The sequence below is a fragment of the Zootoca vivipara genome, chromosome Z1, assembly GCF_965207765.1.
Source record: "Zootoca vivipara chromosome Z1, rZooViv2.hap1.1, whole genome shotgun sequence".
NCBI classification, from domain to species: Eukaryota; Metazoa; Chordata; class Lepidosauria; order Squamata; family Lacertidae; genus Zootoca; species Zootoca vivipara.
In genome coordinates this window covers 15,124,827-15,141,542 of record NC_142583.1, presented here as the reverse complement: position 1 = coordinate 15,141,542, position 16,716 = coordinate 15,124,827, and the positions used below count along the sequence as shown (strand labels likewise).

Below are 16,716 nucleotides of genomic sequence, written 5' to 3'. Positions count from 1 at the left end.
AATAACCACAGATTACTTGCAATCTGTATTATAGGAGATAAAATATCTGACTTCTTTCTAAACGTGGATGCCAGAGTATAGTCCTTTCAGTAGAGAGAAAGTAAACCTAGTACAGATTAGGATGGTCTCCCTCCTCCACTTAAATCGTGTGTTTTAAGATACATTATTTTTGATTACATACATCTGGTTTAGACTGTGTGTGATCTGCCTGAAAGGCACCCACATTAATTTTTCTAAAAATATATTCTATGTTAAAAAATTGATCAGAGAATATGAATTGGAATCCTATGAATTATATACATTAGTCGAGTTATGTATTCATTTTAAGTTCCTAAACGTTCCCCCTAAGAATCAGCATGTGCCATTTGTTTAAAAGTTACAGTATCAGTATCATTTTATAAACATCCACTTTTATTTAAGATTTATATGCCCTTCAGCAATGTTTCAAAATGGTTTACAAAAGCATCATAATAGCCATGTTCTATTAACCATGTCACAGAAGTTACTAGTGAGGGGGAATCCCCATGTATTTGAGATTATTTTCCTTCCATTTGAAGAGCCACTTAAAAACAAATATTTCATGGTACTTTTACCTAAACCAGATTGCTTTCAGAAAAGTGTGTGTATAGTTGAGAAGGAATCCTGTCTGTTTAAATTGTGCTTTAATGGGCATTGTGCAATGCATTCTGTTGTATTGTAATGTGAGTGCGGAGTGTGTTTGATTAGTGAGGTTTTCTGTTCGGCCAGGTGAAAGTTGATTTAACTGCCATGGCAGATGTTAACTGACAACTGAGGAGCGGTTGGAGGTAGAACTCTCAGTATGCACATTCTGATTGGTAGTTGCAGGTTTAGAATTCTTGGTTATATTATGTGATTGGTTGCCCTGGCGTGAAAAAGGGAATATATGGCTGGGTGCTGCTAGTCAGTCAGTCAGTCAGTCAGTCCCTGTTTGTTGGTGCTTGGTGGACATCCGGAAGAGAAGGACAAAGAAAAAAGACCTGAGAGGAAGGCAGAGTGGTTTCAGGGTAGAACGCTGATTCGCTTGGTTTAGGCTGAGGTAGGGCTGCCATACATCCTGGTTTTCTCGTACACATCTGGGAATTGTACTTGAAAATGGCATCTGGGAGGATTTTCGCAGAATTGGCAAAATGTCCAGGAAAATCTGAAAATGTGGCAAGTAGGGTGATTTATTTTATTTTATAAAAAAAAGCTTTAAAAAATCTAGAAAAGCCCAAAAATGGGGTTGGGGTTGGGGGGAGCACAACTTTGACCCCCTCCCCCCCTAAGAAAGAAAGCTCAACTATGTTGTCTGGATTTTCACTTTTGGGAATACAGTACGGCAACCCTAGCTGAGGAGACATGGGGGAACCTGTCTACAGTGCTGAGAGTGAAGCAGTGAGAAACAGTTTTGAATGCAAGGTTCTAATGCAGGGGTCAGCAAGGTTTATCTTGCCTGGGCTGGATCGGTCCCGCGGAGATCTCTCCATGGGCCGGACCGTGCCCGCCCGCAATTATCGGCGTCTGTGCGTCTGCGATTTTGGGCGCCATGGAAGCGAGTCCCTGCACCGCACTGGTTTAGTGCAGAGCACAAGCGGGCAGGGCACCTCGGTTCGGAGGCAGCTTGGGGGCTGGTCAAACAAACTCTGCAGGCCGCTTCTGGCCCATGGGCCTTAGGTTGCTGACCTCTGTTCTAATGCCTTGTAGGACAGCCAAAGGATGATTCTAGGAGAGGTACAGTACAGGAAAAGTAGGTTTGTGGTTCACTAGGTCAGTAGGGGTGAAACAGAAGCTTCACCAATTTCCTCAGTTAGTGTTTGTGAGGCTTAACTGGGTTAGAATCATAGAATTGTAGAGTTAGAAGGTTCTCATCTAGTACAATCTGCAAGAGTGTCTTAACAGAGTAACTACAGTAACTTGCTTCCTGAAAGTGTCCTGGGCCAATTGCACCCGACTATTTATTCCGGCTCCAGTGCATTTCTACAACTGGTGTTGGAAGATGAGTACTCGTGATGTTAGCCACAATCCATACCTATCCAAGTGTTTTCCCTCAAACCAGCTTCTACTGTATCTGATTTAGAAACGTAAGCCACGCTGTGGTTAAGCTGAGAGGTGTATATTTGAGACAGCCATTGCATATGACAGCTTCATGGGGAGGAGTGTGCGGTGGGGGTTGCAGGTACAGGGAAACCAAACAGGCAGTACACATAGGGGGTGAAGATATCCCTGCTCCCTCCCTGGTGTAAAGTAACATAAAAATGTGAATAGAGACCACCTTACTGCATCTCAAGCCACTAATGTGGGTTTAGAAAAGGTGTAAAATAAACTGTTGGTATTTAAAGGGACAGAAGCAAGGTGGGTGAGTGTATACCTGTTTAAAAATTGTATGTATTAATGCTAAGTGTTGCTGTCTACTCCCTTCAATCAGTACCCAACCCACCATAAAATTTTAAAACCGGAGGTCCATTTTGGCATGCACGTGGGTATATGTTTACCTATGCAAGCACACCTTTTGAACTTATTTAATTTTTGAAATACTAACAGATTTGCACAAAAGAGAAATAATAAATAAATGTGTGTGTTGCTTCAGGCCAGGGAAGGATTTGGAGTTGCTTCTATGAAAGACTGCCTTTTCCTTTTCTGCTTCCTGTACCAGCAAGGGCTAATTTTATTTTTAATGCAACTTATCAGTGCAAGAGCAGTTTGTGCAAAAGAGCTGTTTTTATTTATTTATTTTTAAAAAATACTGCAAATGTGTCTTTAGTAACAACTATACTATCCTTTGAGCTGATGGAAACAAAATGTAAGTAGGGGGTGCAGCAATACATGGTACCTGAAATTTTTGGTTTTTTTAAGCACCCCAGCCACACAGTGAATCCACAGTTGAGCAACATGCAATCCTATATAATAAAGTGCAAGTGTCTCTGCGTCCAGTCCCTGTGTCCCTGTGTCCGCGCTACTGCGCATGAGCCCCATGGACACAGGGATTGGACGCAGAGCGCTCGCCAGCACTCGCTCACGCACTCCCCTCTCGCATCGCCACTCAGCTCAAAGCTGCTGACAGCACAAAAGCCGCTCCCGTTAGAGAAGCCGCAGCCCCTTCCTCCGCCCACACAGCCAACGAACACGAGGGAGGCCATAAGCAGCCGCCACGGAGCTTGCCGACGGCACCTTGCCTCCGCTCCCAGCTCATTTACCTTCTCCGCGTCCCCAGCCTCTTCCTTGCCCGCCATAACAACCCCGCTTGCCAGGCTTCTCCCAGCCGACCAACCGCTGCAGCTAAACCACAGAGCCCTGAGCCCACAGAGTTGCGCAGAGAGGCCTCGCCCAGACGAAGACGGCCTCTCTACCCATCCGTCTCTGCCGTCCGTCCAGGTTTTTCCCCTCCCTCCCCCCTCCTTTCCCCTGTATGGCCCCTCCTCGTGCCTTCTCCAGCCAGGTGCTGCCGCAGCCGCCCAAGCCGAGCAGGACGCGCTCCTGGCCCGCCACGACCCAGCCCCTGGCAACGCCAAGCTGCCCTCCGCTCCGACACGAGCCCGGCTTCCGGCGCTCGCCCAGCATGGGCCCAGAAGGGGCACCGAACATTGTCAGCCGCGTCCCTCCTGTTTGCCTGCCTCGGCTGGGCTGCAGCGAGGAGAGAAGCGGCCCACCGGGCCCAGCGCGTCTGTGTTCCCCGCCACGCAAGCGCACTGCTGGCGAGGCCAGGCCTGAAGGAGGAGGTGGATCATGGCCACCTCCATGATGGGCGCCCGGGTGGCGGTGGCAAAGCAGCTGCTGGGCTGGGGCTGTGCGGAGTGAGCGCAGCTGGCAATGTCAACGGGGCTCGGTCTCCCCCTGCTCACCGCGCCCATGGAGGGACAGAGTGAGGGAGACAGGCAGAGACGGGGGCAGGGGCAGGGAGGGAAGGTCACCAGCTGCACCACCGACAGGCCTCCAGGGCAGAGCTAGCGGGGTGAACGGGAGGGCACTGGCAGGGGACGCCGGGTGCAGGGTCCTTCCGCGGCCCCCGGGGGAGGCAGCGGTGTCGCCATAACATGCCCTTCAGTCCGCGGGGGAAGCCAGTCAATGCCCTAGCCTCCGGATCAGGCCCCAAAGATGCCTCTATGAATGTTCCCGCCTACCGTTTCCCTGCGGCCGCCAGTATAAAAAAAGAGTTAAGCTACACTGTCCTGACTAAAGAGTAAGCAGCCTGAATCCTATATAATAAAGTCCCTGTGTCTCTGCGTCCAGTCCCTGTGTCCGCACTAATGCGCATGTGCCCCACGGATACAGGGACTGGACGAAGAGGTGGGACGTACACACACATGCTCTCTCCCCCCCCTCAACCCTCTGCCTCCCGTTTCCCTGCGGCGGTGGACCAAGATGGCGGCATCGGGCTCTGGGGCTGCTGCGGCGGCAGCCCAGTCCGGCTCCCGCCGCGGTGGCAGCCCCGGACCCTGACCCAATGCCGCCATCTTGGTCCACCTCCTCCTCCTCCTGACAACCCTACCTGGCCCGTGGGAGGAACGACGGGGCCGGGGCCTTCCCTCCCTCCCTGCGCTTGGCCGCGGGACACGGCGGGAGAGCGATTTTGTTTAATTGCATTTCCAGCGCGCCCCGCGGCCGAGCGCAGAAAGAGAAGGAAGGCCGCGGCCCCGTCGCACCTCTAGCGCCCATTTTCTAAACGGGCTGAATGAGACTAGTTTTGTGATATATTTTCTTCCCTTAATGAATTGTCCATAGATCTGGAAAATCCAAATGTCCTGGAGGGAGGGTACGGGCTGCCACTTGGATTAGACCTATGTCATGTGGTTGCTGTGGTGGAAGAGGGAAGACATAAAAGCAGCTTCAAATCCACATTAAACTCCAGTGTAGATGAACCCTTAGATCAATGTTGTTTTCAATGCATTAAAAAAAATTGTGGCTAAGATTGCTGAAGGTAAAACTACATAAGAAGTTATCTAGATATCAAAACCTGGGTGCAGTCACAACCCAGAATGTGTAACCGGAGTAGTGACCACTGCTTGAAGACTTGGCCTTCTGCCATTAATAGATGGCAGGAGAATTTAGCCCAAGTGACATGCTTCTGCAGTGCCAATAGTGTGTTTTTTTGCAGCCGCTCCATCACAGGTGCCACCCTTCTGTTTTGATAAAGTAGATGACCCTATATAATTTAGAGCAGTGTTTTGGGGAACCTTTTCCACATGTATACATTGGATTCTGCAAACATCTGGTTTTGGACAACTAACCTTATACGTGTATATTTATGCCAATGCATTTTTTTACCAAGCATGTTTAATGTAAGACAGTCATAACACTTAATTACCTCATGCCAACTCACCCCTTGCTAAATTTGGGTATTGGTTATTATCATTTGTGTGTGTGTAATTGATTACTTATATGAATAAGGCATCACAAAATCATTTGTAAAATTATAACAAACAGGACAGGACTTATACACTGAAGTAGAATGCCACTTCCCCTTTAAACTAATAGTTAATTGTGAACTTCAAAGTTCAGAACTGTATTAAAAAATTACAAGTGTGCAAAGACTATTCATCAGACACATTCCATTTACTTTCAGAAAAAAAGAAATCCTCGAGTTTACATATTCAGATTTTTTCAAGATAAAGTATAACAGAATGTTACATAAACATATTTGAACACGTAAGAAACAAGGCACAAAAGAAAATATAAAAGTTTCATTTACCACTTGGAACACCCAAGTAATTCTGAGTAGTGTAACAAGTCAACATAAGGCAAATACTAAAGAAAATCTATTACAGTATTAAATAATTTAGTTACGCAAGTCTGATCCTTGGAAAGTCTTTGTGGAAGTAGCTGAGCACCCTGAAAGGATGCACCAGTTGTAGGGTAATGCCCACTTTTTGCTAAAGGAACACTTGCTAAAAATGGCACGAGTTTTCACCTTATAAAAGTGTATTAAGATTTGTGCAAACTCCTCTTTCAAAGTAAATTAAACTTAGCTACATATAATTTCAGATCATGGAATGCTTCAGAAACCACAAATGAAAGTCACTTTTATCGATGCATTAGAATGCACCCCCCAACTCCAACTTCTGAATTACTTTCAGGAAGAGATCCACTCAGTGAAACTGCAATCAAGCTCAGAAAGATGAAATTATATATAAATATTTATAGAATAGAGAAAGTTCCATAAAATATTAGAAAATCCAGTAAGTGTGGTGGATACTGAAAAGCTCTTCAAGAAAGTATCCTATAGAACAAACACTTCCATAGCATACTAAGACAATAATTAAAGTGAGGCTTTGGTTAAAAAACAAAGGCTGCAAAATGTCAGCTGTGGTGAGAAGAGTTCAAGCATCAAATGTATAGCATTTCCCACGCAAGAGGTACCCTTGATACTCTGATTCCGTCTGCATTTGGTTTGTCTTTGTACCATGTAAAAATAGTAATAATAATATTCCAATAGACAAGAAAAATTATTTGGAATGAAAGCAATGCCACTACCTGCATCCTGAACATGCCAAAAACATATATGGAAATGGAAAGGAAGTGGTACTGTGCCCAGGCTTATTACAGCAAAGAGCTCAGGGCCTCCTAGAGCAAGAACCAAAATTTCTAAGCGCCAATTATTTTTCAGTTGCTGCATTCTAATGCATCCTGCCAGCTGGCTGCAGAGTATTCCATTACAAATAAATGTACATAAATTGCATTACTCATTTTTTAAAAGTGCATAATGTTGGTCCGTTTTTAATTAAAAACATTTTAGCTAATAGATTAAGACCAAACTCTGCCCTGTGAAGATACAAAGTACCTTATATGATTATAATTTAGTAACTTGGGGGCACCCCCCCCCCAAGTCTATAGAAGAGAAGGATATCTTTGTAATTAGAGCTTTACAGTCACGACACATGCCCCAGCTCTTCCGAGGCACAATGGTGCAACCTGTAATGGTGAGAAGGTAGAAAAAGGTCAGTGACAAAGCACGCTTGCTAGAGTCACAAATATCTTATTTCAAAAATATAGAGCCTCAGTAATATGAATGTTGAGCAAGAGAACAAATCACTTGCTACCTATTTCTCAATCAGCGCTTAATTTGAGGCAGAGGTCACCTGCACTCAACCCCATCATTTTTTAAATATAATGTCGAAGCTCAATTATATAAATTACTAGCTGTACCCTGCCACGCGTTGCAGTGGTCCCTCCTTCCCCCAATCGGCCGGCATATGCCTGTGACTGTTTTGATCCCCCTTCCTGTACCCCCTCCTCCCCCCACCCCTCAGTTCATGCCTGTGACTCCCCCCCCCACCCCCCGGTTCATCCCTGTGACTCCCACCGGGGTCTGGTCTACCTCTGATGAGGTGGGGTTGTCAGTGTGGTCTGGCCTGTACCCCCTCCTCCCCCCACCCCTCAGTTCATGCCTGTGACTCCCCTCACCCCCCACCCTGCATCCCCCCGGTTCATCCCTGTGACTCCCGGCGGGGTCTGGTCTACCTCTGATGGGGTGGGGTTGTCGGTGTGGTCTGGTCTGTTTGGTGGTAGGGGAGGAGGCGGGTATTCCGGCCACTGTTGTGGAGGCGGTGGTGTCGGGGTCTGGCTCACGGGGCGGGTACGGCGGAGGTGTGGGCCAGGTTCGTCCGGTCTGTCCCTCACTTTGAGGATTTGGTGTGGTGGTGAGGGGTACGGAGAAGCCTGCCTCCCTGGGAGGTCTAGGTCTCGTGTGGCAGTGGAGTGGCCTGGCTCCCTGGACAGAGGTGGTTCCTGGGGCAGCGAGGGATGGGGAGCGGCCTGCTCTGGGGGCGGCCTGCTCCCTGGCGGAGGCACGATCTCCGAGGCGGGCGAGGACTGTGGAGCGGCCTGCTCCCTGGACGGTGGCGGTCTCCTGGGGCAGGGAGTGGCCTGCTGTGGGGGCAGCCTGCTCCCTGGCGGTGGCACGATCTCCGGGGCGTGTGCGACCTGCTCCCTGGATGGTGGTGATCTCCAGGGCATGCGCGGGATGGGGATGGGGCTGGTCTTGGTGCGGCCTGCTCTGTGGCAGCGGCGGGATCTCCGGGGTGGGCGGGATCTCCGGGGTGGTGGGGGTCGATGGAGAGTGGGCATCATATATATATATGATGGAGCAGGATATTAATACAGTGCATAGTTTTCCTGTCAGCAGGGACAGGAAGATTATACTTTTTATGTCACCTTTTGCATACATCAGGTCAAGGGTACACTACCTTCTAGGATTTCAGGGGCCATATTCCAGCCATGGTTAGGATCACAGAATCATAGAGTTGGAAGGGACCCCAGGGGTCAACTAGTCCAACCCCCTGCAATGCAGGACTCTCAGCTAAAGCATATGTGGCAGATGGCCATTCAACCTGTTTAAAAACCTCCAAGGAAGGAGAGACTCTACCACTTCCCAAGGGAGTCTGTTCCACTAACAGCTCTTACTGTTAGAAAGTTATTCTTTCCAGAGGTAAAACAGAGCAACTCTGTTGTTCAATTCAGGCAAGCAAGAGGCATTACCAGAGTTCAAGGACATATTCCATCCAGGCAAAAACATGGAGGATGCATGGCCAAGGAGGAGCTGTGGCCAGAGGCTTGGACAACTGCATTTAGCCCCTTGGCGTGAGGTCCCCCCACATTAGAATTATTCTGCTGGGTTTACAGAGAAAAACTTGATTACTTAGCTAGAACAAAAAGAGCAACTTCTAAGTTTAGATTTCATTTGCACTTTCCAGTGGTAGCCACTGGGTATGAAGTGGCTACCTATCCTGTAGCAGATGGTAAGGTTTGCTCTGTGCTCCCAAGCTGGATAAAAATGCAAGCGATTCGGCATATATGTAGAATGCTTTCACCACATATCTATGTCACATACAGATTATGAATATTTGAGATATGGAATCAGTTTTTTGGTAGGCTTGAGTTCCAGTACTTCCCAATTTAAATAATTGTATTTCCCTTTTCTTCCACCTTTCAGAAAGCATCTAGGAAAGGACAGAGACTTGGTTGCATCAGGAAAAGAAGATGTTTGACATGCTGCTTAATCATATGTAGAGGGGAACAGGAAGTAGCAGAACAATCAGACGTCTGTTTGTTCATGATGGGTGGTTCAGTCAGTAGAGCATGAAACTCTTAATTTCTGGGTCATAGGTTCAAGCCCCACATTGGGCAAAAGATTCCTGCATTGCAGGGGTTTGGACTAGATGACCCTCAAGGTACCTTTCGGCTCTGCAGTTCTGTGATTCTTATTTACACATGGTTTCACTCACTCATATAAAGTCACCTGGAATGACTGAATTTGAGCTGAAGGCAGGCTTCCAAAAAAGGCTGAGATTACTCTTAAAAACGTCAACATTTGAACACTGATGTTGCCTTCTATTAACTGAGGTGATGGAGCCAACTGCCTGCTATTGTCTACTATGACTTGGAGTGGCCCTCCCAAGGTCACAGAGAGCTCCGCCAGCCAGACTTGCTATGGGAGCATCTTGAACAGAAGATGCCAGAAATTCAACCCACCATGGTTGTATGAACCCTCCAAACCTTAATCAATACCTGTGTCCACTCATTTGTCTGGGGGTCATAAGACTCCACTGTGTTAAGGTAGGTCTGACCATCATATCCCCCAACAGCATACAATCTGTCTCCAAGAAGGCAGACTCCCACTGCATCTCTACTGATGCTCATGGAAGCTACGGCAGTCCACATATCAGTTTTGGGATCATACCTAAATTTAAAACAACAGTGTAAGGGTTAATTCCATATGTGTGAAGTTCTGCCAAGAGAGTATTATATATGCTATTCTAATTTTTCCTGTTACTCCACACGCCATTATAGTATTTCAGAACTTCTGACGGATTCATTGCAACTTCACCTATATCTTTTGCTTTCTATCACTGTTGGTACCCTTTTTACACATACACAGACCCTGTTTGGAAGTGCATTCCTGGGCAAGCTATTTCTCAAATTGAGAACATGTTCATCCTACCCCTTCTTAACACATTTATCCGAATCAGCTTAATCCACATTTCCCCATTTTGTCCAAAATGAAGATCTGTGGTTTAATGTCATGGCACAACATAATGTTTTCAGACATTGAGTCGCGTCTCCCCATTTTGGACATAATGGAGAACTGTAGTTCTAAGCTAACCAAGATATAAATACAAACAGGAGAGCAGAGGAATGAAAGCACAGGCCTGGTGCTCATTGCTAGCTTACTATACTGTGACTTAGCAAGCCAGGAATCTACATCTGAGCTGGGTGAGAACTATGATAGATTCTCTTGTTGCAGACTGCTTCTGAAAACAAATTATAGAATTTGACATCTCTCATGTATTTTCTTATTTGCTGCTTTATTTTTAAAATTAATATTCTCCATAGAATTTGCACTTCTGTTTTGGTTAACTAATATCTTTATTTACTGACATTCTGATCCAAGTTGGTGGATTTTTACTACTATCATTTTGGTTAACAGCATGTTGCCCAAAGCTACACTTCAAATCTCCAGTTGTGGTAAAACACAAACCCTGGCCCATGCCAAATCTCTCTAAATGGGGGCTTTTGCTACTGTTCTATAAAAAGTGCTAACATTGCAGAAATACTCCAAATCAATTGCTTCTAAATAAGCTGTATCTTTTACTTTTTACCACCTCTTCTGTATCCTCCTGCACTACCGGTATATGCTCAAGTGTTAAATGCAGATAATTTTAGGATGACAGCAAGAACCTTAAGTATCTTCATAGCAACACTTTATTGTGTTAATACCTTTCCACACAGTCAGACAGCCTGGATGTCAAGTTAGAAGCTGGTGCATCATGGCCTCCAATAGCATAGAGAAACCCATTCCAGGTGGTTACCCCAACGCCACCTCTTCGTTTTGACATCTGAGCACAGAGTGTCCACTTGTTAGTATGAGGATCAAAGCATTCTACAGATTTGAGACAAGAACTTCCATCTCGACCACCAACTGCATATAGTCTGTAAGCATAAAAATACATGCTAGAAAAACTAAACACACATACAAAAGATTCAAGCAGGCATTGAATTAGATGGCTTACTGCAGAATAAAAATAGCATTAAGTCTAACACTTTACAATCTTCCTCAGGGGCAACAAAATCTGCTGCTGCCTTTGTTTCAAAGAGAACTCTCTTGGGATCCTATTTCTGAAAGAGTAAGTCTCACCCATTTTCTGATGCTTCTCTTAAAACCTACCTATAATTTCTTGGTAACAAAGTAGCAGTTTTAAACAACAGCTTTGTCTCAATTCATTTCCACCTCATTAGGTGCTGCTGCTTGTCCTTTGATGTTGCATTTAAATCTGAAAGTAATACTGTAATTCTAACCACATTTATGGGCTAATTTATACAACAGATTTGAAAGTTTATATATATGTTACATTTTTCATCCCATTACTTGTGTGGTCCTTTTCTATTTCTAAATAAACAAAGATGCAAAACAATTAAAAAATATCAAAAAAGGAAGCATATACAGTAATTTAGGGAAAAGTGCAGCATATAAAAAATACATAGTAAGAGGGTTTCCGACAATAATAGCTATTCCAACACGTCAAGGAAGGAGTAATATTTCTCAGAAAAAAACAATAACAGATACTTGTTGATTTTCTTTCCTAAAATGAATAAAATTGTCAGTTTCTCTTCAGCCATCTTACTGCTAAAGACAATTGCTTATGTTACCATTGTTTGAGTTAAGATTTTATACAGCATTATCAATTTGTTATTAAAAATACATTGCTAGATTTGACTAAGTCAAATTACTGGAACCATTTCTAGGACAAAAGAAGTCCTGACTGCAGTCCTGAAACTATTCAACATCCAAGAGGAAGAATATAATGAGCACTGGTTGTTTCCTGATACGCAATGAATATGTTAACAAGAAGTGGATAGGACAAAAACATGCATACACAGCATCATTCAAAAGCCTAACACTCTGTCCTTCTGGTAGATGACATCATTCCAATGTTACTAAATTTCCTTTATAAATGAGTTTTGAGTACAGTATAATGTTATGGAATATTTGCCCTTATTTCTGTCTTTAGTCTTACTTACTTTCCACTTAATACTGCTACACCCACTGTGCTCCTTGGGGTTGACATGCTAGCCACAAAGTTCCACTGACGTGCCTGTGGATCCCATCTTTCGACAGTATTCAGATAGCTCCAGCCATCATGTCCCCCTACAGCATACATAGGACCTTCCAGTACTGCCACCCCTTCGAGTAAAGAAAACACTATTATTTCAAAATGTGAAATGGCCCAATTGTATATGACATACTGCAGTGGTTTCAAACGGTCACATCTTCAAAAATGATTTCCTCATCTATTTTTCTGATGAGGAAATCAGAACTAGGGATTCTACAGAGTATTTTGAGACTCAGATGGAACACTGGCCAAACTATTGAAAGGCATCCTACAATACATTCAACATCTTGCCCATCCACTCTCCAACCACATTACAACATATTTTCAAAGGAACATCCATTCCTTTAGTAATTAATTCATTTATTTTCTGCCAAAGGAGCCAATGCTGCAGTGTTTATGGGGATGGATAAACTGCCTCTCGGGAATGCCTGCCTACTGTAATTGATCACCTCATCTAAGAATCCTGATAATTTCGCCCCACAGTTGTACAGGAACAGAGAAACACTTGAGCCTTGACAAGCAGACATATCACAATATTTCTATAATATCCCCATTCGGCAACTGCAAATTAAAAATATGAAAACTCTTCAGTCCCTCACTCAAAATTAATGAAACGGGAAAAGGGGGGGGGGAGATGGTCTCTTGGTTTTGGAGGCATTAGGTTTTGACTGCTATAATGTTTCTAGTCTTCTTTCTGTCAAAAGAAGGTCCAGTGACTTTCTCCCACTCTTCAAAGGAAAGTCAATCTCAATATTATTATTTTTTGGGGGGGAGCTAATATGCTGTATAAAAAGTGTCTCAGAGAACTGCACATACCTACATGCAATAAGAAATCATAATGCTCGAGATGAAAATTAAATTAAAGCCTAAAGTCCCCCCCCCTGATTTTTGTCTATTACAAATTGCCTGCTACTGATATAAAGTGTATCAAAGAAGCCCAAGTAGCACTTTCAAGGAAGCATTTCATTGAAATGAGATGATCACACCACATATCTTGCTTTTAGTTATAAAAAAAAGATACATACCCAGACCATGTCGGTGTGTGGACATAGGTGGCATCACACTCCAAGTTTTTGTTTTTGGGTTGTAACACTCCACTGTATTCAGTGTTTTCAGTCCATCTCTACCACCAACAACATACAACTTATCATCTAATACTGCTACTCCAAATTGTAGTCTTCTTCCATTCATATTTGCTACAGGAGTCCACATATTGGTACGGAGATCATACTTTTCAATGCTTGTTGCTCCTTAGCAGTAATATAAAATATTAATTTAAAAACTCAAATCTTTGTGATCACTTTCCACAAAAATACAATAGATTTGGTTCAGATAATGATAAACAATCTGATTACGTCTTTTAAAAAAGAATTATTCCCAAACACACACACACACACACACACACAAACACAATACATTAGTTCTCATGTAGTTTCAAAGTGCATACTGTACTTGAAATGTGATGTCAATAGCGATTACATAAAGAAGGTTTCAAATAATAATTTGCTAAATATTTTGTCTTACCAAATCTGAACGGAATGTTAACAATTTATGGACAGATATAAAATCAACTAGTTTGTAGAACTTAGCTATCTAGTATCAAATGATCTGTCACACTTTCCTGGAATTTATATTTGCTCTCTCCTCAATGTGTCTAATATAATTTCTTCATGCATGCAATATGAAATACTAACTGAAGCTAGAAAGAAAATGTGCTGCAAGTTCAGCTGTATATTCAGAATCCATATTCAACACAGCATGAGAAGTCACTTAAGCAATCATTACAATAATTTTTTAATAAAATACTTTAGTAACTAGTAATTATTTAAATATACTAAGATAGCTTCAGATTTTTTAAAACTATGAATACACAGCATTGTATGTATACACCTTTATTGACAGCATTAATTTCTAGGATTATTTTTTTGTCTTATTTCATTGAATACAGTATTTGTGTGCACAGAGGTGAAATCATATCATATAATAGTTTACAATAACTTCTTTTTCACTTGGATTTTTTCTTAATCAAAACAGGCAAACTTGTTGAACTTGATTAAGGTAAGGCTGGTATACTTTCACCAATAACATAACAGCCACCATGTGGTTATGTTTCCAAGGATCATTTAATAGGTTAAGGAAGGTAAGAGATTGTAAGAGCAATCAGAAGTTCTGCATCCATATTGTAAGCCTAGGTGTGCAATTTTCATGGAACACATCCATACCAGCAAGCTGAACCCTTCAGTTCCACCCACCCAAACCCCCACCCCCATATATTTCAGGTGGGTTTACAGGAAGGGGGGTTATGTAGTTCATATACATTTATATGTTCATACTTAATCTTATTACTATAAGCCACAAATATTTTAAACACAGTTGCATAGCCACGTCACAGATTTTCCTTTGGGGGGAGGTGAGGGCGGAGAATAGAACAGGGTGGTAGTTACAAAATGCTAACTAATAGGCATCCTCACAGCCGGCTTTTATCTAGCTGAAAGTAAGTCCTATCACAAATTAGCCTTTCTACTCTTGAAGTGATATGTGTGTTTTCATCTGTAGTACAGACATCCTATAATCCATACCTTTAGTCGCATCCATGCCTCCAACTGCAAACAACACACCAACTGTAGATTTTCTAGGTTTTGTACGAGGACTTTGCAACATGGGCCGCCTCTCTGGCAACAGATGGTATTTCATTGCTTCCATAATGAGTTTTTGACATTCAATGTCATCTCTGAAGAGTGCATTGTTTTCCATATCTGCTAAAAACTAGAAAAAAGAAGACGATGTGCTGAACTTGAATAAATCAACAGGAAAATTCTGAACATAAAATGCCAAAATAACACAACTACAATCAATACAGAGAGTAAAATGTTTGCGTAAACGCAGGCACTTTGATAGAGAAGATTACAGAGATAAATGAGCACAACTTCTGTCTCTAAAGTTTAGCCAATACATTCCCTGGGTGGGCATTTGGATCAGTACTGCAGTACTAAGGCTGTTTTCAGTTTGTTGTGTGTAACATTTGCTGTATGCAAACCATTAATAATTCAGAATAGTGCCTATCTTAGTTTTGATCTTGGTCACTGTCAACCACATGCTCCAAATTCAGGTGGATAGCCATGTTGATCTGTCATAGTCATAATAAATAACAAGATGAAAGATGAAAAAATCATCTTCAGATACTCTGAAGCAGAGGTCACTTCAACCTTATTACTGTTGATGACTGTTATGGCAGTTGATTCCATAGGGAAGGGCAAGGGATTTTTAAAGGGATAGATGACGAAAATTAGCTTTAGTATGTATAATGGGACATGAATCCAATAGCTAAAATATGGGGGGGGGCACACACACTCAATTTTAGCTGTGGTTTCAGTGGAAATCACTCCTGGAACAAGGATGGACAGGAAAGCAAATCTGCTTTCTGATTGGAGATGGGGGCAGATGCACCTTGCTGTCTGCACAGTGCTTGGAGGTCCAGATATCAGAACTTCAAAGTGCCAAATCATCTGACAACATTGTGACATCAGGTGATCTGACAGGTGAGGCTGCCCACATGTCAAATTCCCCCCCCCCTTTGATGTCAATCCTGAAACAGATCTGCCCCACAGAACCAAAATTTCCCTACCGCTGCTCTAGAACAGGCATCCCCAAACTGCGGCCCTCCAGATTTTTTGACCTACAACTCCCATGATCCCTAGCTAACAGGACCAGTAGTCGGGGAAGATGGGAACTGTAGTCCAAAACATCTGGAGAGCCGAAGTTTGGGGGTGCCTGCTCTACAATAACCATGGATGCAATTACAGTGGTATCTCGAGTTACAAACGCTTCAGGTTACAAACTCTTCAGGTTACAAACTCCGCTAACCTGGAAGAGTTACCTCAAGTTGAGAACTTTGCCCTAGAACGGAAATCGTGTGCTGGTGGCACAGCGGCAGCAAGAAGCCCCATTAGCGAAAGCACGCCTCTAGTTAAGAACAGATTCAGATTAAGAACGGACCTCCAGAACGAATTAAGTTCATAACTACCACTGTAGTTTCTTTTCCTACACAAGACCCATATACAAAATCTTTGTCTTAAGAACCTTGAGTAAATGTAAAATATGAAAGATGTTCAAAACAAACATTTATTTATAAAAGAACCAATTCAGCTATAGTCCTCGGGGCAACCAGTCCCTAATTATTAAAAGCTTACATTACCACAGTGTGTTACTGGTGGCACTGTATTAATGGTAAGCTGATTCCCTGCATGAACGCAGAGGTTTCCAAGTGGGAGGCAACCAAACCATATCACCTTAATTTACTGGTATCAATTGGTGAAAGATGAAAGAACAGCTATACAGATTGCAGCCATTTATTTACCTGTGGTGCAAGTAATGGCAGCCTGATGTATGCCAGGAGGTTGCTGAGATCCTTCTTTCTTTGTTCCAAATCATGTCTCACCCATGTAAGCAATGCATTGAGGATGGTCTCTTCATTTGGAATATTCATATCATCACTTGCTAAAAGCTTTGCAATTTCAGTGGCTGGTAACAATAAAAATTCTTGGTTTCTAATTACTTCCATGAAATGATCCTACAAAGTTTAACAAACAAAACATCTTGATATTAATGGGGA

General features: G+C 43.2%; 1 protein-coding gene and 1 long non-coding RNA gene across 3 annotated transcripts in view; one reads left to right on the top strand and one right to left on the bottom strand.

Annotated features, from left to right (window-relative positions):
• The first annotated feature begins 937 nt into the window (after positions 1-937).
• On the top strand, positions 938-11,963 carry LOC148687286 (uncharacterized). Its single transcript, XR_015947850.1, has 3 exons — positions 938-1,057; positions 11,052-11,117; positions 11,737-11,963. It is a non-coding gene; the product is annotated as an uncharacterized LOC148687286 (long non-coding RNA).
• KLHL5 (kelch like family member 5) overlaps positions 5,532-16,716 on the bottom strand; it is a 45,492-nt gene continuing 34,307 nt past the window's right edge. For both annotated transcript variants that reach the window (XM_035111896.3, XM_035111895.3), the window contains 7 exons: positions 16,462-16,674; positions 14,684-14,870; positions 13,130-13,354; positions 12,013-12,175; positions 10,711-10,923; positions 9,502-9,673; positions 5,532-6,906 (listed from right to left, as the gene is read on the bottom strand). In XM_035111896.3, coding sequence (XP_034967787.1) covers positions 6,850-6,906; positions 9,502-9,673; positions 10,711-10,923; positions 12,013-12,175; positions 13,130-13,354; positions 14,684-14,870; positions 16,462-16,674 — 1,230 coding nt within the window. In that variant the 3' untranslated portion in view covers positions 5,532-6,849. The remainder of the gene's footprint in view (positions 6,907-9,501; positions 9,674-10,710; positions 10,924-12,012; positions 12,176-13,129; positions 13,355-14,683; positions 14,871-16,461; positions 16,675-16,716) is intronic.